This window comes from Scleropages formosus, chromosome 12 (genome assembly GCF_900964775.1).
Source record: "Scleropages formosus chromosome 12, fSclFor1.1, whole genome shotgun sequence".
NCBI classification, from domain to species: Eukaryota; Metazoa; Chordata; class Actinopteri; order Osteoglossiformes; family Osteoglossidae; genus Scleropages; species Scleropages formosus.
In genome coordinates, this window is record NC_041817.1 from 18,580,993 (window position 1) to 18,601,899 (window position 20,907).

Genomic DNA, 20,907 nt, shown 5'->3' on the forward strand with positions numbered 1-20,907 from the left:
AGGGGTTCAATCTACTCTTACCACAAATGCACAAGGACACAGTGAGGTGATGCCACGATTACAGAGAAACTCACGGGGGCCACCACTACAACAACACACCCTTCAGAAGGACGCCAGTTGCTCAAAGCTCAAATTCCAGCAAGGACCTTTTCCTCCTAGAAAACAAACACACCCAGTGATGTATGACTGCTGGAGCAAGAAGAGACCTGTTTCCTCGGCTCTGAGATGTTGGCACACAGTTTGAGACTGCAACCTGCTCCTGGCGAACTGTTCTATGGAAACACCTAATGATGCTGCTCTCGGAGTTTCTTATTTATGCAGTAGCTAATGCTTTTGCCAAATCAACTTACTGTCAAACATTTCACACTGCCTGATATTCCTGAAAAATTCATATTAAGGCCATGCTGAAAGGGCCTCTGCAGAAACTTCAGCTGGCAACCTTCAGGATAAAAGTCTGTCTCTTTAACCGCTCTTCTCCCTGCTGCCCATTATCTCCACAAACAGAGGGAACACAATCTGCAGATATGATGGGAGCTGAGTGCCGAGGATGAAACACGATGGCTCTGATTTGACCTGGATGGCTCAAAACCTTGGGAAATGTTCCGTCTCCTTTTGCTCTCGCGCTCTTTCTCTCTCGCCTCCCGGACATTTTAAATCAATATTTGAGGAGCCGGCCGGCGCGGGGCTTGTCGCCGCACTTCAGAAGTGCTCCGGTGCTCCATGCAGGGAGGGGAACGCGGTCCTTAGTCGGCAGTTCAAAACAAACAGAGGGCTGGGGGGAGGAACCCTGAAGACCTCAAACTTGGACCATTGGGTTTCAGAGCTAACGTGTGACCGTCAGTAGGAAAGAGTGTCGCCCACTCAATGATGGGCTTTTACGCACAGAAACACTACTGTGTTCTTGTATAAGTTAAGGGCTGTGAAAATAATAAACCTTTCATGGCCCTTTGGAGCAAGCCCTGCATGGGAACTGATCCAGGTTTCCCCAGTCATCTAAGAAACACTGTAAAAACCAGACATGACGGTAGCATGGTGCTTTTAGCACGAGCATGGGGTTTCTGACAAGTGCATTTTCAAATTGAAAACCAACGTGTATATTATTTGTACTCAAATATTAAGTCCACAAGCAACAACTATTCATTCTAAAATCTGAACTGGACTCACTGATCTGTGGCTGTTTACGGGATGCTCTGTGGCACAGAGAGTTGCACTGGTATCTCCAAGCTCCTGGGCTATGGCTTTGAATCCAGCTCAGGGTGTGTGGAGTCTGCATGTTCTCTCCATGTTCCCCAGGGTGTCCTCTGGATGTTCTGGTTTCCTCCCACAGTCCAAAGATATGTGTTTCAGGGGAATGAGTGTCTCTGAGTTGCCAGGTGAATGTGTGTGATTGACTTGTGATGACGAGGGGGTGCGGTGGTGCAGTGGGTTGGACCGGCTCCTGCTCTCCGGTGGGTCTGGGGTTCGAGTCCTGCTTGGGGTGCCTTGCAACGGACTGGTGTCCTGTCCTGGGTGTGTCCCCTCCCCCTCCGGCCTTACGCCCTGAGTTGCCGGGTTGGGCTCCGGTTCCCCGTAACCCTGTGTGGGACAAGTGGTTCCAAAAATGTGTGTGTGTGAGACTTGTGATGGATTGGTGTCCTGGCCAGAGTGTACCCATATACCCTTTGCTTCCAGGATTGGTTTCAGATCACTGCAATCCCACATTGGACAAGTGGCTGATGGCTGAATGGTTCCTCTAAGGTAACATGCAAAATGGTACATGGTAAAATACAACACAGTTGGGAGTTAAAGACAACATATGTTCATTTTTCGCTGTCAGCCCGCTCTCATCATCCGAGATGAAACAGAGCTTTATCCAAACCCGTACTCCATAGAACTCCTGAATCCAAACCCTCATGGCTATCAGAATTTAAAAGCAGAGGATAATTAATATTTTAAATCCCCAACCCGAAATCTGATGATGGGTATTTAAGTAAGCAAATGTGCACTATGATTTCTTCTGAGCAGTACCCAGCGAAAAAGTGTTTTTCCACCCATAACACACATGGAAAAGATTTTCCAGTGCAGTCTCAACAAACTGTTGCAAAAGTAGAAGCAAGATTATTCAAAATCATGCGCATTCATACAGCACGTATTTCAGTCCAATCGATAGATGTGTTTGGAACTGTTTTTGGGGTTATAAATTGCAGAGCCCGTTCCGAGAGTCCTCTTTGGGAGTACGGTGGCAGAGTTCTGGAGCGGAGCTTCGCTGTTTACCAACGGCCCACTCCGACAGAGCGAGCTTTGCGTCGGCTGCCAGCCCGGGATCCTGCTGACTCATTTCTTTTTTGTTTTTAATCAAGATCCAGCTGCATCGCTCCGAGACACACACCATCTTTTTTCATGCCTCGAGCTCAAAATAGCTGGCTAAGACTAATCGACATCACACAGCTACTGAGCTCAACGTTTGCTTCTCGGAAAGATGCAGGTAAAATATGGCAGGGTTCACAAGTGTTGAGAAACTGAAACAACGCTTCCCCTTCTGAAACTGAAGGAAAGGTCCGGCTGAAATGAGAAACCAGGAAAACAGCAGACTGGCACCCCCCCATGGCGGGTTAACAGGAAGCCGATTTGCACACTCCTTAGGGAAGAAGGGGATCTTATGCTGCACGTCTGGGCCGAACGTGGCAGGGAAGGAACACATACGTGTCATTCAGTACTTACCCCAGCAGCCTCCACATGCTGAAGCCAAATGTCAACACATGCCAGCCTCCTCCACAGCTCCCCCGCTGTGCCCCACGCAAGAAGGGAACGCCGTCAACGGACACCCTCCCGCTACTCACCACCTTCCACCTTCCTGTATATTAATTCCAGATCTTGAATTGGGGATCATCAAGTTTCATAAAGTACACCTTACAGTCAGCATGGGCATTATTAAAATCTGACCTTAAAAAAAGTGAATTTTTGATTTGAAGATCGATGGCTAGCATTAACGAAAGGAGACAAGGTACAAACTTAGAGAAATGACTTTTAAAAATTGCATTACATCGAAGAGAAACAATTACCACTTTCATTTTCCGTCTTCAAGCACAAGAACCGGAGACTTAACATCACTAATACTGCAGCTTAAGACTCAAATCATGACAGTCATAACAATTCATAACTCATAGCTCAGTTTCATTTTGACCTGAGACAATTCTGAAGAAAACAGCAGATACTGGGCATTACGCGGCCTTGCAGTTACATTCTGACTTCCACTGTAGTTGCTTAGCTAGCTATACATACACCACACAATCGCTACACAAGAATAAGGTTATTAAAATGAAACCTTGGAGGGGAATTAACAGTACAAACAAGACTTCAGCACTGGACCAGTTACTTGAGCCTAGGAGCCTTACTCTAATTGCCTAATTACGTGTGTCTGTCAAAATGGATCCTCTAATAGTATATGACCATAATTATGTAATCGTATCTGCATGTTTCTACTTCCAGATGGAAAACCATGGAGGAAGCGGAGAGACTGAGACAGTTTCGCAGGGCATAATACCTCCCCTTCCAGTTTAAAATCCCTCAAACAGGCACTTATCTAAGCATAGAATAAAGCATCTTTTGTATTCTCTTATAGAGTACTTGCATTAATACCAACCACAGTACAGTACGGTAGAGATGGCTCTGACCGTGGTTCAGCTGAGTTTCCAAGCCTTAGACTTGGCAGTGTTACCCTGTCCTGAAGAACAGGCTTCAGCTGCTTTTCTCCAGAGGTCTTCAGAAATTTCCTTTGAGTGTGGCATGATCTAGCACCCCAGTGAATCTCAGTTTTTGTCATGCGTGCCCGACGACCCCACTGTGGGTGATTAGGGAGGACGGGCATAGAGTAAAAGCGGCAACTCGGAAACACCCGATTGCGGAACCTCATCTTAAGAAGAAGCAGGTCCTAGCAATCTACAGCGAAGTCCCTTTCTCCTTGTCTCCTGCCTTGTTCCCTCCTCCTTCCTCGTGCTGTGCTCCTCCAGTTTGGTTTCTCTGGCTCCTTGACCCTCTGCTCCGCGACGGTGACTCTGGATTTTGTGTGCTTCCCTGAACAAAGTACGAAGATCGACCAACCCTCGCCTATCCCTGACGCTGCTACTAGTCTACTCTTTACAGCTACAAAGCACTTGCACTTGACACCTTCGGTTTGGTTTCCTGAGTGCAGCATGACAGTTTTGCCTCTTTGACTTTTGCTGGTGATGCTTTAAGTAACTGAAAATTATATGGAACAGGGGTGACCTAAGTCAGGCCTGACCATGTTCATTTACATTTACATTTATTCATTTGGTAGACGCTTTTCTCCAAAGAGACATACATCTCAGAGAAATACAATTTGTGCATTACATTAGGAGAAAGAGAGACATTTTTGTAGATGTTTGATTCTGAAGTAAACATAGTTTGTTTCTTTCCACTTTACGCACCAATGTTCATTGCTCGAGTAGGTGCGCAAATCCCAAGATAGACTAATCCTGATCACCTTCCTACTTTTTTTTTTTTAAAAGGTACATATACATTTACATACAATACAGGAGCAGCGGCTGTGTAAAGACTAATCTGGACATGATCATAAAGTCACGGTGCATGAACATTTACCCCATTCAAACAAATGACTAACTACCCCCTAAGCAGGTTGGTTAAAGTCAGGGGACAGCCACTTTTTCCACACCTATGACTGCACAGTTCATTATTTTCCACACCAGGGAAAGGGTTGGGGGGAGCAACCCTGAAGACCTCAGACTCTGGGTTCCTTGGATGTGTGCTGCAAGAACTGGCAAAAAGATCTGATGAAATTTAAGGAAAAAATCTTTTTTTTTTTTAAAAAAAAAAAAAGAAAACTGGAAATGAGGTCAAATACTTTTTCTCCGCACCTTATTTACATTTTAAAACACATCAAGTTTTTAAACTGCTGAGGAAAAACAGTTTAAAGAAAAAGTTGAGTGTTCTGTCTGTGAAGAACAGATGTCTATGCATATCAAGGTTACGTTCACTCTGAAATTACATTTTTTGCATAAATTGCTTGGACGCCCAGTATTTTTTATGATCATAGTAATTTTTAATATTACCTGTCGACTGTAATTTTAGGTTGAATTACCTTATTGCATGTGAAGTACTCCTCCCTTGTGATTTGAAGAGCTCTCTTCAGCTGTCATGGCTGGACACATCTTTTTAATTTAATACCAGTGGACTAGCATTAGGACGGTATAAAAACATAACTATACTTGCTGTAAATAACTGGCTGGGCTACTGCAGAAAAGGGAGTTGACTAACAGAGTTGAAACAAATCATCACTCATTTCGAGGATTGCCGGCTTAGGAGATATGGCCAGGAATTACAGACGTCAGGGCAATTCCTGTGGGAAGGAGTGTGGAGTGCGAGAATTTGACTTACAACCAGTGAGCTTCAGGTTCAAATTCCTTCAGGGGTGCTGCTGTTTAACCTCCAGATTTAAAAAAAAAAAAAAAAAAAAAAAAAAAAAAAAAAAAAAATCACATATTGTTTCTTCGAATTACCAGCTCTATAAAAGTGATATCTAAATTACTTGTACATTATAACATACATGTATGCTTCCACTTAGTATATACAGTTTTATAATTTTTAGAAATGTACCGTATTCAGGTATAAATGTTGTAGAGCTGCTTGAATAATTAATTTAGCTAGAAGAAAAATTCTAAGCATGTAACGTGTCAAAAGTGGTTGCCAAACAACGACACTCTGGAATTTGAGTTCTGCTTTCAGAATGGAGTCCAGAAACATTCATTAAAATGCAAACATTGTGTAAAAGGCCAAGATCACGCAACACAACATGCCAAGAGTTTCTCTGCTAGTTCTGTTCCCCGGTTCTGCGAGGTGCACCAGGTGCAACTGGCCATCACTCAATAGGCTGTAACCGGGGAAACGGCCGCTATCTAAAATCTGAGGCCCAAACCCAGAACACTACACGGCACAGCTTGATCCTTGGGCCAGTTAACACTCCTCACTTCATCCAGTGGGGACTTTAAAGCTCTGCTCAGGATGAATAATTCCTCTGTCGGCTTTGTCAAAACAGTATTTCAAACATGCAATCTTACATTCCAGGACTTTTCCTTGTTGACATGAATAACATTGTTAACACTGGATGTTGCCAGCGAAGAGGTTTTAAGTTGTCAGAAGAATCTGGGATTCGATCACTGTGAAAACTTTCAGAAAACAGAGCTTCACAAAGCATTTAAACGATGTATGGATCTAAGCTGCCTTATTCTCTAAATAGCACTCTGCAGTTTATTGATTAAAAAAAAAAAAAAAATCCACAGTGCCTTGACAATAGTTTACAATAGTCTGAAATTAATTTCCAGATGAAAAAGGAAAAAAAAATCATAACCTTGATGTTTGAGAAAAGAAAAAAAAAAGTCACATGTGATTGTGCCAAGAAAAGCAAACTATACATTGAAAAGAAGAAAGAGAATCCCACAAATATGCGCAAAACTCAAATACTGCAATTTCCTCCGAGGCAAGCGGCCAATATGTGACAAACACGCAGGCTTTTGACCCTGAGATCTAACACCACATTACTGGGCTCAACAAAAGGGAGCGAGACTGTTAACAAGGACTTTCCCGGTAAATTGCAGACATTCTTTCCGCTGAGGATGGCTACGCACAGAAAGGAGATCGCGAAGGTGTAAATGCAAAATAAGGCTTCTGTGCATGATTTACACGCACACAGCTTGAGAGGCCAGTAAAGTGCCAGAAATATCGACCGGATCCTGGAAGATGACAGCCAGAACGGTACGCACTTATTTAGCGTCACAGTTTTCGAAGCAATCCTACAATTGTAGAGTGCCTCACCCACGAAACAAACAATTACTGGTGCGCATTCCCCTTTGTTTTGTCTTTGGGCCGGGGTGAAAATTACAGGGCGAAAACTGCCAAGTCAACTTTAGAATTCCAGTAAAGGGGTGGAAATCAGTGAGTTAAGCTGTCCGCTTTTCTGCGTAGAGCACGTAAACAGGCAGTTTGTACTAATCCCAAGATTTTTATAGCAACAGCGGGAACTGGACCTGTGGCCAAAAAAGGTTGAGTATTCAAATTCCAGGGAGGGACCTGCAATTATGCCCTTTACGGTGATACACTGATTATCTGTCTGATTAAATATCTAGTCAGAGGTACTTCCTTTGTAAACAACTTCTACTAACTGGAATAATTTCAACATTTTTTTTTTTTTTTATCAGTTGGAAAGTTCCATGTATTATAGTTCAATAATACATTTTTGGACACAAACAAATGCGCAAACATAACTTATTTATAAGGATGTGGCTAAAAGAAAACATGAAAGAATATATGTTTTTCTCCTCAAGAAGTGTTTGGTGCCACACTCAATGTAGGACAGCCCTGCAAACATACCGGCACACAAAAGCAAACTTGGTTTCAACTTGTGCGAAATCACTGAGAAAGCGTGCCATTTTCAAGGGTAAAAATAGAACAATGACATTTCACATTCTTCATAAATAAGGAGGGTAAACGTAAAGAATATGTGACCTCTCTTCTAAAACTCTGACAGCCACAAAGGATAAAACATCTAATTCTGGAAACAAGCAGCCAAGAGATTTAGTTTCGTTTGGATCCTAGAGGAGATTTACACAGTAAACGTATTTTTATTTCATACATATGTTTTCAGTCTGTACCACGTTACATCAAGACAGAATCATCTTCATTTCTCTGATTCCGATCACTAGAAAGTCGACTCTGTTGTAGTAGTGTTGCAGATCACATTACATTGCTCAGGCTCCCAGCCAGGCGTCCAAGAACAGCAAATTCCCAGTATGCATGGGTCAGATTCTTAGCTGTAACTCCTTGAAGTTGACTTATACAATAGATAAGACCAACACCACACACTACTGCAATGAACATCAACTAGTAAAAAAAAAAATGAATTCTGATTCTCAGGACTCACAATCTCAATTTTACAAGATTTGAAAAAAAGTTTTTAGGGTTTTCTCTGCTATAAGACAACCTATCAATTCTGCAGAAGCCATTCTGGACAGCAACAATAGTGTATACTTCAGTGAATAATGTAACGATAAAGTGTGCTATTGTTTTCACAAAACATACTCCCTTTTAACATATTTAGCCATTTTATGTGGTTTAATGGAGATATTCTCTTCTTTTTAACCAAAACATGAATCGCTATTAATGATGTCATATTGTGACAGTCCTACTGTGGATGAGAGTGCTATCTAAATGTTTATGGCCTCCAGCCACATACAGTTATCTGTTGTTTATAATGTTCAATTGTGTTTCTGTTTTCTTTTATAGTCTGCATTTGCTTATCATGAGCCCATAACCAATGCGGAGTGTGTGAAACAATTTGATTTCAGTAATGCAACAGCAAGTTGATTGTAATCTGTGGTTATGCAGTATTTGCCAGCTGAGGGAAGATTTATGACAGAGTAAATATTCCAACCTGCCTTTGAGTTTTTCATTTTTAGTCACTTTTTCTGTTAATTTTCATTTGCAAATAACATTTGTTCATGGTTTACTGTTTTAAGAGTATTAAGAACAACCCTGAGTCAAACTGCAAATGTCTCTGTGTAGACAGAATAAGGGAGAAGGTGAAAACATCAGAATATTTCACAGGTATAATCACACAGCACTTTCTAGTAAGTTCCAGAAGGATGTTCAGTCATTCCAGAGCTCTTCTGAATTGTCATGCCGATCAAATGCTAAATCCTTGAGCGGAAGAGAATTAACACTTTGGTCATCCCAATATTTACAGAAGGAACTTCAGCTATAGAAGAACTTGAATTTTCTATTGCCTAGTAAATTATAAGGAGAAGTTTCTAGATGTGGGAGGCGCAGTGGGTTGGGCCACAGTCTTGCTCTCCGGTGGGTCTGGGGTTCGAGTCCCGCTTGGGATGCCTTGCGACGGACTGGCGTCCCGTCCTGGGTGTGTCCCCTCCCCCTCACGCCCTGTGTTACCGGGTTGGCTCCGGCTCCCCGCGACCCCGTATGGGACAAGCGGTTCTGAAAACGTGTGTGTATGTGTGAGTTTCTAGATGCATAACATCGAGACTACAAGTATGGCACATGCCCACATAGACAAAAAGAGTGTGTCTTTACCATGTTGTTAGGTCTGCATAGCCATCGTCTTGTGCTTCAACCCCCCCCCAAGAGACTTAATGAAATTTACATGAATTTTCAAGGTGGAGTACAGGTGAGTCAAAAATCAAGATGGCCTGGGATCTTTAATAAGTTTGGAAAGCGGTAGTTACAGTACGGTGTTCAGCATTGCTTTCTCGGCAATAAATAAAACAGCACATACCCAGCATGTGGTCTAGCACGCTCTTCCCTGTAAGGAGCTTTATTGAAATAAGATTCAAATTTCCAGAGGATACAATACACAGTGGAGCCATTGTTCTTATTCTTCAGCTTCCTGACCGTGTGTTGTTGATCTCAGCAGGAGATCTTGACGGGAGTAAAAAGTCGGTCAAGAATATTTCCCTCTCCCAGGGGTGTGCTCTTGTGTAATTTTAGAATGAAAGAGCACCGTGCTAATTGCGTGGATCCGAGCGACACCGCGAAGCAAGAGGGCCACTTGGCTCTTAACCAGGCCTTGCTCTTCACAAGTGGAAAATGTAAAATGCCTCTTTAGTGCTGTGAGACCAGGGGTTCACATCAACAGGCTACGCCCCCCACGCGGTAAATTGGATAAATATTCAGCACACCCGCTGCCAAGACCTTCGCCAAAATGAAGGTATCCACTGCGGGGTCATTTTCATTGTCATCATTTGTTTCCATCAAAAAAAAAAAAGAGTTCAAATAAAAATAGGCAAACAAAGCAGGGAGATTCCACGTTGCCGTTCCCCTCGGAGCTATAGCAACTTTCCCTGGCTCCATATGAATGGCATTCCTCTTTGAGCCAAACCGTCTGTAATGTCAGTGTTTACACTGTTGTTAAAGGGCATAAAGCCTAGACGAGTGCAGCACGCAGACTGGATGAGGAACCTCCCCAACCATACATATCTGACAAAACCACAAATAACGGTCCTTTAAGGAAAACAAATCCGAGAGACAAGCAATAAGCATCAGCTTCAGAGGTTGACAAGTGTTTTTGAAATGATTTTTTAAGAAGAGTACAAAACTGATGCCATGTGCAGGTACCTTAGGCCTGCTTGTAGCAGGGATGTCATCCAATGCAGACTAGAACAGATTGTGTTTCAACACCGACAATAGCAAAACTGGTGGCAAACATCCCTCTGTTGTTTACAACCACAAAGCAAACACTGCACATTTGCACATTCAAAGAGATCGGACTTGATGCCACTCCCCTCGGCAATGTATATCTGATTTCATACTGACAGTCACCAGCATTCAGATGACAACATGGTGTCCAGACAGTGAGATTCTTCGAGAGCCAAAGCAATTAGCAGCAAAATGCTGTGCTTTTGACAAGGAGAAAAGCGAATGGCTGCATTTGTATTGGCAGCGTGAAGGAACATAAAATCCTCTCTCTGAATCCTAAAAAAGGAATGGGGCATTGTGATGCCAATGAGCAAGGACTTTAAGATACAAGTCATGCTCGCAATGTGTTTTTCAAACCCGCTGACGGAATAAAATAACGGCGTCTCTTTGTCGCAGCCGTCCGACACACAAAGGCGCCTGTTGCTCAGCGGATCCCTTCCAAAATTTCTCTATCAAATCATTTCTGGTGAAAAATTATTTGATCCATTTTGCACCACCTGTATGCACAGACCTTCTGTACCAAAAAAAAAAAAAAAAAACAGAAAATTAGGAAATGCTCCTGAAAAGCAGAACAGAATGTCACACTTTGCTACAGCCCGCAAAATCTCATCCCAGTCAGTTCATCTTTTGAGTTTTTGTTACTTTTGTTTTGCTGGATTGTTGAGTTTGTGATCTTTTTTTCTGTTAGCTATGAGGAGTTTTTGATCGCCAGCAGTGAAATTGGTACCACCCATACCTCCTAAGTGTCCATCTTTACCTGTTTAACAACGTTTAATAAGAATTTGTTTAATGGAAAAACCAATGTGCAGCTACTTGTGTGATGTATACTATTTCATACGGTGATATCTACCAAATTCACTGTACTCAAGAATCACGTATCCGCTTCCAAATCTTTCCTTCTGTTGGTGTTGATGCACTCTTTGTATTGTTCTCTGAATTGTGCGTCACTTTGGAGAAAAACTAAATGAATTAAAGCAAATTTAAATGTAAATGACAAGGTGAAATTAACGTTTTTGGGCGTCATGGGAAATGATTCCATTACTCATTTGACTCTGTCATTCGAGATGTGGTCCTCAGTTGCTGCTGAGCCACAGGTGCTGATAGGCATCAGTCACTACAAGGATCATGAACACCACCATTCCTTTCACATAGTTCATCTACAACCTGTCAGACCATCAGCTCGATGAACAGCGAGTAACGCACTCAATGTGTATGCCGGTGTCCTGGGTCTGAATCTCAGAGGATTCACAAAAGGTACATATTGCTCAAGTCCAGATGTCCAGAACTCTTTCTGGAACTCGATTTCTGGGATTCCACATGGCCAGCAGCCTTGAATTTTGCAAGTCATCATACCAGGCTACGTGGATCTAGAATTCTGAGCCATATCCAAGTCGTAGTCTATCTATCTTAGAATTCCAGTATTTCTTCAATTGCAGCAACAAACACACAATGTTCAGAGCCATGAGTTAAGCTACCCCCACATCCACCAAATATCAGTAACCTCTTTTCCAGTGCAGAGTCATGTTGGTCTGGAACCTAGCTTGGAAGGATAAGGTGTGAGGCAGGGCACACCTTACACATATTGTGAGTTTTTTCTGAGTACGATAATTATACACCATATATACTTATACTTATCCCCAGATAAGCCTTTACACAGTCACTATTCCTGCATTGTATGTGAATGTTTGTGTACCTTATCAAAAAACAAAATTGTAGGAAGGTCATCAAGGATTCATCTATCCTGCGTTTTATGCAATTACTCGAGTGATCAGCATCGGTGCATCAAGTGGAAAGTAAACTAGGTTTACTTAATCACATGTCTGCAGCAATGTCTTTCTCCTAACGTGATGCACAAATTGTATTTTCACTGAGATGTATGTCGATTTGGGGAAAAGCATCTGCTAAATGAATAAATGTAAATTGTAAATGTACACGTACACACACACACACACACACACACACACACACACACACACACTGCGATCCACCTGAAACCCAGGTCTTTGGACTGTGGAAGGAAGCACTGTGGAAGCATGCAGAACATCCACACATTAGACAAACAGAGCTGGGTTCAAACCCATGGCTGGACCAACAGCTGAGCAGCTGCGAAGCAGCAGCTGCATCACTGTGCCGCCCTGCCTCGTCTACCAGATTTGCTGAAAAAGAACCAACAGGTCCTACAATGACTCCCCGCAATGAGTTGATAGCACGGCACCAACCAGGACTGAACAAAAGAGCAACGCCAAAGAGCTCAGTGTTCTTCTTTACTTCAACCCTTGCCTCCTGCTGATGTAAGACCCCCCAAAATATCGTGGAACACAAACGGGCATGGTGTCGCATGTAAAACTCCAAATTCAGCAGACTGTCTAACAAGTGCTAATGCCAATTTTGCTCTGAATCGGCAGTCATGAGCTAGAGAACAAGGGACAGCTGTGTGGCCTCGTGCTGCAGACAGCAGGGACAGCGGCAGAATTATGGTCTGTTACCAGTTGAGGGACTCTGATAACCAACAGCGCACATGCGGAGCATGCAACATATTTGAGCCGCATGCAGGGAAGATAAAGGCAACAGCCATGTGTGAGGCATACAATTACATCTGTTTATTTGTTGCAGATGGAGAGGAGGGATCATTCGGTGACCCTCGTGCAGCTAGGAAAACCGAAGCAAGCATGAACTTAGTTTCATCCATGAACCAGAAAAATGGTAGTGAGCAATAACAAAAAATGTGCTTGCAAACACTCAAAAGTGCTAACGACACAGATGAGGATCGATACAAAAAGCGGTTTGTTCCTGCAACACGAAAAGCATAGTTCAGCGATCACAGCGTTGATCTGGCAATAAACAAACTACAGACTTTCTTTGCCTGCGCTTCCAGAACTGCATCTGCAGGTTTCCATACTGGTTTCCCCAGTACAAACCCCACTGTTTGCCATCTCAAAGCTCACGAAAGCTTTAGTTTTATTTATTTTATGGCTGTTTATCCAGTCAACACGTGTGCAGCCAATGCTAGGGCCTCACGGTCTTGCCAGGCATAACCTTTTGGAAACTGAATGTTAACCCCCCCCGAGGAGAGTGTTGGCCTTTCATCTGCAGTTGTAAAGTTCTTACACATCACCCAAACAATGGACAAATACATGACCTGCTGAGAGCACCTAACTTAGCTATGTTTTTCATCCCCAAGGCCTATGGTAACCAGCCCATTACATGCCTATACCCTGCTGTGCACAAGTCTGACACCCCCCCCAAGACAAATATAAATTAGCAGGTGGCAGAAGAGATGCACTCCAGCACATCAGATGAGTCAGTGATATGAAAAAAATGTGAGCTGTCAGATCAAACACAGAGACAGCCCACCCAGGGCAACCAAGACCGAGACAGGCGATTACACAAGCGTGATATCATGTAGTATCTTAATCCCACTTCAGGTCCTAACATGGGTTATAGATCTGAACAGCTTCTCAGTATCCTGCTATCTACTCTAATTCAATCATCTCAAATTGGACAGCCCTCACCCCCTTTCCCACATTGCCCATATTGCCATGGAAACCAGACAAAATGTTTGAAATTCTACAAAACAGAGCAGCAAAGTGGACAACATGGGTCTTATCAAATGTGAAGATTTTTTTTTTTTTTTTTTTAAATATAGATTGCATGTTTCATTTATTTTTTTTAAAACATATAAAAAGCTCATTTAAACCACTCCAAGCATTACACAGGTTACACCCAAGGGCAGTCCTGCATGTAGGACTTTTATAGCACCTGGGTGACAGATAAACAATGTGCATACTTGACTTGGAGATTAATGTCAAAGGCTGGCTGTTTCTCAGAAATTAAGAACCCTCACAGGCAAATATGTCACCGTCTTGAATGCCATCACATCTTCCACTGCAACATATGAGGGGAAAAAGATTAAATCACACTGGCTTAACAGTGAATAATATTCTGGCCGGGAAAAAGGGTTATTCAATTACTCAGTGGTGAAGTGTTCAAAAGTGATGAACAGTTTCAAAGCAAAATAAGAATTGATTTCCACACAAAGCTACAGAATGAACGTTATTTCAGTATCAACGCTGACATGGGCTATCACAAGGTGATTTTCAAGCAAATCTCTAAGCAATAGTCTTAAGTTATTAAGAAATAGTTTGAAAAAACATCAATGCGAGTAAATCCGAATGTAACAATACACAACAGAAACAGCAGCTCTGAAGAGGCCATAAGAAAATAAAAATTAAGATTAATTAAGGGCAAAAAACAAACTTTTCCACATAAGTCTTCACACAGTAGAACTCTCAGAGCCAAGAATGGCTAAATCGTGCTGGAGCAAATCTAGATACAGAGGAACCGAATGCCTGGAAAGGTTCTTCACCCAAGGGAACCTGGGACACAGCTACAGACAAAACCGTTTAGCGGGAAATTACCACTGTTGACTCCCATGTCGTATTACCTCCGCAGGAGGGCAAGCCCGGCTGGGTTCTGATTAGAGGCTACAGCACAGGTAAGAGTCAGCTTTGGAAAGCCTCACTTCTCTGTTCCAGGGTCATGTTTGTTTCTCCAGCTTGGTTCTAAGTGCTTTATTACATGAAAGCAACATTGCAGGAAGCCTTCAGGTGGGAGTGGGCAGCGAAAAATATGGCTGAGGTCACAAGAATGTCAAGTTTTCTTTCGTACCCTACAGAAGAACCCTGCTTAACAGCAGGCCAAAGAAAAACCTGCCCGTGAAGTTACAAATATAATTTTTTGTTTCGACAATACAAATATATGTAAACAAGTGTTAGGAGGGAAATCAAACAGCAGGGTATTGCTGCTGTACCTTTTAAAAGGGTACTTAATGTGTTGCTCCAGAATCACACATTTTCTTATAACTACATTTGCCTAGAAGCACTTTGTACATTCTGCAATCTTCATACGCTACAATACATCCATTAGTATGGATGTGCATTGAAGAAATTCTGATCAAGCAAGGCGACACAAAGGTAGTGGGCTTTTTCAAAATCGAACGAACCTACAAAAAATCAGGAGCACCAACTGAAGCTTGCATCCCAAGGACCACCAGCTTGCTCAGCGTCACCACTGACAAAGGCGACAGCACATTAGTGGGCTTGTCGATGACGTCTTACCTTGAAATGTCGCTACATTCCGGGAAATAAGAAACTTCAGACTGGAGCTAGTTCTCTGGACTAAACTCTGAATGTCCCGCCGGGCTGCAAGCTGGTATCTCTCCTCCATCTTTTTGTTACAGCACGTTAGATTCCTGGACCCGCACACCTGAAGATCAGAACCTAGGGGAAGATATCGGGACAACAAATATACCTTATCATCTTGCCATAACAGACTGCAGTGTTAAAATAGCTTGGCCTAAATGAGGAGAATTTAAGTGGGTAGTTTCCATAATTAGAATTATCGGACATTAAACCCAGTGCTGTCCACACCTCTGGTTCCAAATGAGGAGTGATTGCATGCAATTTGCATTTGATTTGCATCTCATCTACTCACTAAAATGAAGTAAAGTGGAAACTGAGCTTGTTTTATTTACACATCACAGAGACACATGTGTTTACATTACAGCCACTGACCACCATCTACAACAACCACGCCTTGTGTATTGTCAACACATCTACATTTATGCCTTCATTTATGCCTAGCTGACACTTTACTCCAAAGCAACTTACAATGTCAATCTTCCTACAATTATTTACCTATTTGAAAGCAGGGTAATTTTATACTGGAGCACTTTTGGGTAAGTACCTTGGGTACTACAGAGGGTAGATGAGATTTGAACTTGCAACCTTTAGATCCAAAGGTAGCAGCTGTCTGCTACACGAGTCATATACACTCTTGTGCTTACAATACCTCTCTTTTACTTTATACATGCTGAACAATGGTTTTGAAAGGCAGACCACTGATGTAATCAGCATTCTTAGCACTCACACAGTGATACCAGAGATTCTCTCCTTAAGGCCTTTGTGAGGCCAATTCTTAGACACAGGGCAAAGCAATGCAGAAGAACAACACAAAGCAAGCTGGGACAGGTTGCCGTGATGTGCTGCCAAGGATGCCACCGTTCCCTCACTTTGCACTCTTCGGAGCTCTCGATGAGGCCTACAGGAGAGTGATCAGGTTAAGGGAGAATCCCTCACCTTGGAGAGAAATCAAAGAACTGAGGGCAAGGCTTCTTCTGGCATCGTCCCCAGAGAGTTTCCCCACCTCACCATGACAACATGTCCAAGAGGATGTTTTAGGATATCTTGCTTGCCCAGGGTAACCGTGGTAAAATGGATTCAGCCTCACACTTTGTTTCTAGGATTTATGTTTCTGTGTGAGAAAAAGTTTAGTACTCTGCAGAACGGTCAATTCAAGATATTACCGGATACATTCATAACACATAATTTTCCCAGATATCTTATTATGGCTTTAAAATCCTGCCAATGTTACATTTTCACAGTCACTATTGTACATACACTAAATGCAAAACATACTTTGTTGATTTGATATAAATGATAGCTGTAATCCGATGCAATCACGAAATCAACTACCAAAAAACAAATGAGATTGAAAGGTTAGCTGCTCTTGCAAATTTTATACATTTTAAATAATAATTGTCAGCATTCCATGTCAGCAGCAGGAAACATCCACTACCATGTAAAAAATTTTTATATCCACAGACACACCTGAATTTACTGCCACGTAAGTCAGGAAGACAAACCAGTGGGCCTAATCCGCGCAGAAGCTGAGGACTACGTACTGAGCTTCTCTCCACCAATGAAACTGTTCAACTGTTTTCCATTGTCACTATCTCTTGTGCCCCTCTCCATATCTCTGAGATATCATTTTTCAAGGGGTTTCAGTGTTGTTACATAATTTAATATTTCCAAATCCAATTAAAGCCATTTGGTCAAGAACAAAAAAACCCACCTGCACAGTACAACCCCAAAGTGGATTTAAGTGGAAAAATCTAATTATTGTGAACCACTCAAACTAAACTAATTGAATGCAATGGCAAAACAGAATCATAAAATATGCAGTTTCATATTTGCACTCCATAACACACACTGACATTGAGACTTGGAGTAATCCAAGAGAGAGGTTCTGTTAGGGTGGACCGATTACAGCTTTTTGCTTACACTGAGGGGGTAAAACCGTCTTAGAAAAATTTATTTTGAGTAATGTTTTACTTGGTTGGAGCAACACTTTGCAGAATGTGTTTTACAAGCTGTCTTGATGATATGGCCATACAGCACCAAGGGTCTGAGGTCACCAGGATTATGTTATACTTATTATCTTTGCAAAGTGCACGTATTAAACTACCATGTTCATAAAGAATCTGCTTCATCATTGTATCGATTGGTCTGTTACAGTGAGCTATATAGTTTTTCAACATTTTTTCTCATATCAGTTCACTCAGTTAATGTATGTGCTACCGAAGGACAGCAGCCGTAGTCACTTCTTTATGACTTTATTATTCCTCATAATATCACTGGACACAGAAGCCTCAGCAACCTGAGAGAACGTTTTAACCTCAAGCACAACTAAATGGAGCCACACAAACTGTCTCTTGTAACATCAAAGTTTCAATTAGATTGCAAAACGAGGACAAAATACTTAAAAGCAATTTTGCATGCCTTTGGGGGCTAAATAAAAAAAGAAATAAAAACTAAGAGCAGCAGTGCAGTGTCCTGAGATGTGCCTTTTTTATTTATGTTGTTGTATAACTGACATTATAAAAAAGTAATATCCCGCTGATATGAGGCCTCATTACGAAATCAACACCATGTCAGTTCACCTGAACAGCCTGAGACAGAGCAAAAGGGGCAAAGTAAACACCTGAGCTTTTCACAACACTCGGCCAGTCGCTTGATTAAGGATTAACTAGGCAATGACAGCCAGCTAGAGCAAATGATTTTAGGGGCACTCAAACGAGATTTGTTTACATGAAACAAAACTGCATAAAGACTCTTGTGCAGAAAAATGTTTGGGGATAAGACTGCGCATATCCTGTGTCCAATCAATGTGTTTTTCCTAAATCATCAAATGCAATTCTCAGCATTTGGCTTTGACTTTATAACATTAAATGGAATGTCTTCATTTGAGAGAAGTATAGGAGAGGGACTGAAACAACCTAAAGAACAAAATCATAAAACAGTAATACTTAGGTGGATTTGTTTAGTTATGGATTCTCCAAAGCAGTTTACAATGGTTTACTCATTTATAGAGCTGTCTTTTTTGACAGCACAGGGTCACAACAACATACGGGTAGAGACAGTACACTCAGTGATGTAATTGGGTAATTTTTACTGAAGCAATTCAGGACAAGTACCTGCACAAGGGTATAGAGCAGGTGGAGTGATTTGAACCCGGGTACTTTGTGAGAGAGGCAGAAGCTCTAACCAGTACATTTCCTGCTGCCCCCTGAATGGGGGGGGAAAAAAAAAAAAAAAAAAAAATCACACACTTGCCCCTAAATTTCCCAAGAAACTGTCAATGTAATGGACTCATTGTATTTTTTATCTGAGATGTACGTTGCTAGGGGGGTGCGGTAGCGCAGTGGGTTGGACTGGGTCCTGCTCTCCGGTGGGTCTGGGGTTCGAGTCCTGCTTGCGGTGCCTTGCGACGGACTGGCGTCCCGTCCTGGGTGTGTCCCCTCCCCCTCCGGCCTTACGCCCTGCGTTGCCGGGTAGGCTCCGGTTCCCCGCGACCCCGTATGGGACAAGCGATTCAGAAAGTGTGAGTGTGTGTATGTATGTTGCTTTGGAGAAAAGCGTCTGCTAAATGAATTAATGTAAATGTAAATTGTACAGCGTTGAGATGGACCAAAACAGAGTGCTGGTGTGAACAACAGGCCCATTTGTTAAAAAACTGCAGTCCAGAGGCACCGTCCCCCCACGCACATTGTTCCTCTCTTATGCTCTAAGGTGTGCCCAGCAGCATTGCCTACATTAGACGAAAGGCAAGGCTTCACCACTCAGTTCTAGTCAGTGTGTGTGTAAAACCAATTAAATAATAAACCAGCGCAACAAAACTATGCTTGCCCACCTTCCTAAAACCCAGTACTCCATAAATAGATAAGTGAATTATCATCAGATAAACGTGTTTTCCTTCGAAAATTGATCACTGGTAATGCTTTAAGTAATTTAATAATCATATGTCATTTTATTAATTCAGACGCACCAGTCTACCGGTCCACGTGTGCATTATACTGTGTTTCACCACAATTCAAGCAGTGAAACTCAAGCCCTACCCTAACCCTAACCCAGTGTCAGACAGTGAGGAGGACCACCCTTCTCTTGTTGGCTATACGTATTACCACTTTTTGTGATCTAAGAGCTTGCTTGTGCACTATCAGTGGCCAGTTCTTTCATTATTATTATTATTATTATTATTATTATTGTTGTTGTCGTAGCGACACACAGAACTCTAACAACCCGCACGACTGACGAGCTTGGAATTTCTCCGCGTCTCATTCCGTGAATCACTGTTTCTAACTGAACTTACCTCTACCGGAGGTGAAATAATACTATTTTGCCCACCGTTCGGCTAGTAAATATAATATCGGACAGAGAGCGAAGAACGTGAGTAGTAAATGTGCAGAACTGAAAAGCATCAAATTGACCAATTAGCTGCAGTGAACGTGAACCTACAAAAAAGTCACCTAGAGGATGTTACAATTAATGTTTTTGTGTTGTAGCCCCCTTCCCCTGGTATATTTCAATATCATGTGCGGTAAAAATGAATGAGACGCGTGTGGGTTACAGTAAAAAACACTGCTCGAGACGCTGACAGCCCGCCCGGCCGCACGGTACTTAATTAATATTTACCTTTCCTGGGTCTCTCCGGCACTGATTTCACTGTCCCGATCTGCCTCTCCTGGAAAACTTTGCGAACTTCATCGCAGTCGCTCACACCGGCCAGGCTGCGAGCAACGCAAACCGCGAAGAGCACAAGGAAACAGGACTTGCGCGCTTCCATGTCGGCGAGCAGATCTCCCTCCCCGAGTCCCTCGGAGCGCTCAGATGCGCCGCGTCAGTGCGGGGAAAGTGCGCTCCTCCGCGGTGCCCTGGTCCGTGCCGCGCGCGCCCCTTCCGCGCATCACTCTCTGCTGCGCCTTTATTGCGATCGGGGCTGCCGCGTCCGCGAGCCGCTCTCAGTATCTGTCTCACTATCTGTCTGACTATCTGTCTCAGCGTGTCAGTGCGTCACGCTGTGTGTGTCAGTCAGCGTCAGGACCCCGATTCACTTTCTGCGGACTTCGGCTGGAGGTGGGAACTTCTCTCTCTGCAGGCTCCTCTGCTTTTTGGAGGCAGAAGCAGCTGTCAAGGAACATTTTCAAAAAAAAATAAATAAATAGAGGGAGCAAGGCTGTGTTTAACTCCTACATCTTGAGAAGAGCGCCACCAGGTGGAAAGAGCCACACTTTTCTAAGTCCCAGTCTTGCGCATCCCGTACCGTTACTTTTTTGACAAATCCGCCGTAGCCAAGCATTAGACGCGGTTTTTTTTTTTTTTAAATGTATCATGTCATTTAAAATAGCATGCATTAATCCCCGTTTGGACTGTATTTGAAAGATTAACGGCTCTTTTTACATGCTCATTGTGTAATTGAAAACGGGTGTAAGGCTTTCTGCAAAGTGTTCTTGTGCAAACTACCTAAATGTGTGATAAAACACAAATAATGCGTTTTCATTAGAAGCAG

At 42.6% G+C, this 20,907-nt stretch overlaps 1 protein-coding gene across 1 annotated transcript in view; it reads right to left on the reverse strand.

Annotated features, from left to right (window-relative positions):
- The window catches only part of LOC108929015 (glypican-5-like), a 135,037-nt gene extending 114,718 nt beyond the window's left edge, over positions 1 to 20,319 (reverse strand). The window contains exons 1-2 of the mRNA XM_018743298.2: positions 20,034 to 20,319; positions 15,339 to 15,500 (exon numbers count right to left, since the gene is read on the reverse strand). Of these exons, the coding sequence (XP_018598814.1) occupies positions 15,339 to 15,500; positions 20,034 to 20,184 (313 nt within the window). The 5' untranslated portion in view covers positions 20,185 to 20,319. The remainder of the gene's footprint in view (positions 1 to 15,338; positions 15,501 to 20,033) is intronic.
- Positions 20,320 to 20,907: the final 588 nt, after the last annotated feature.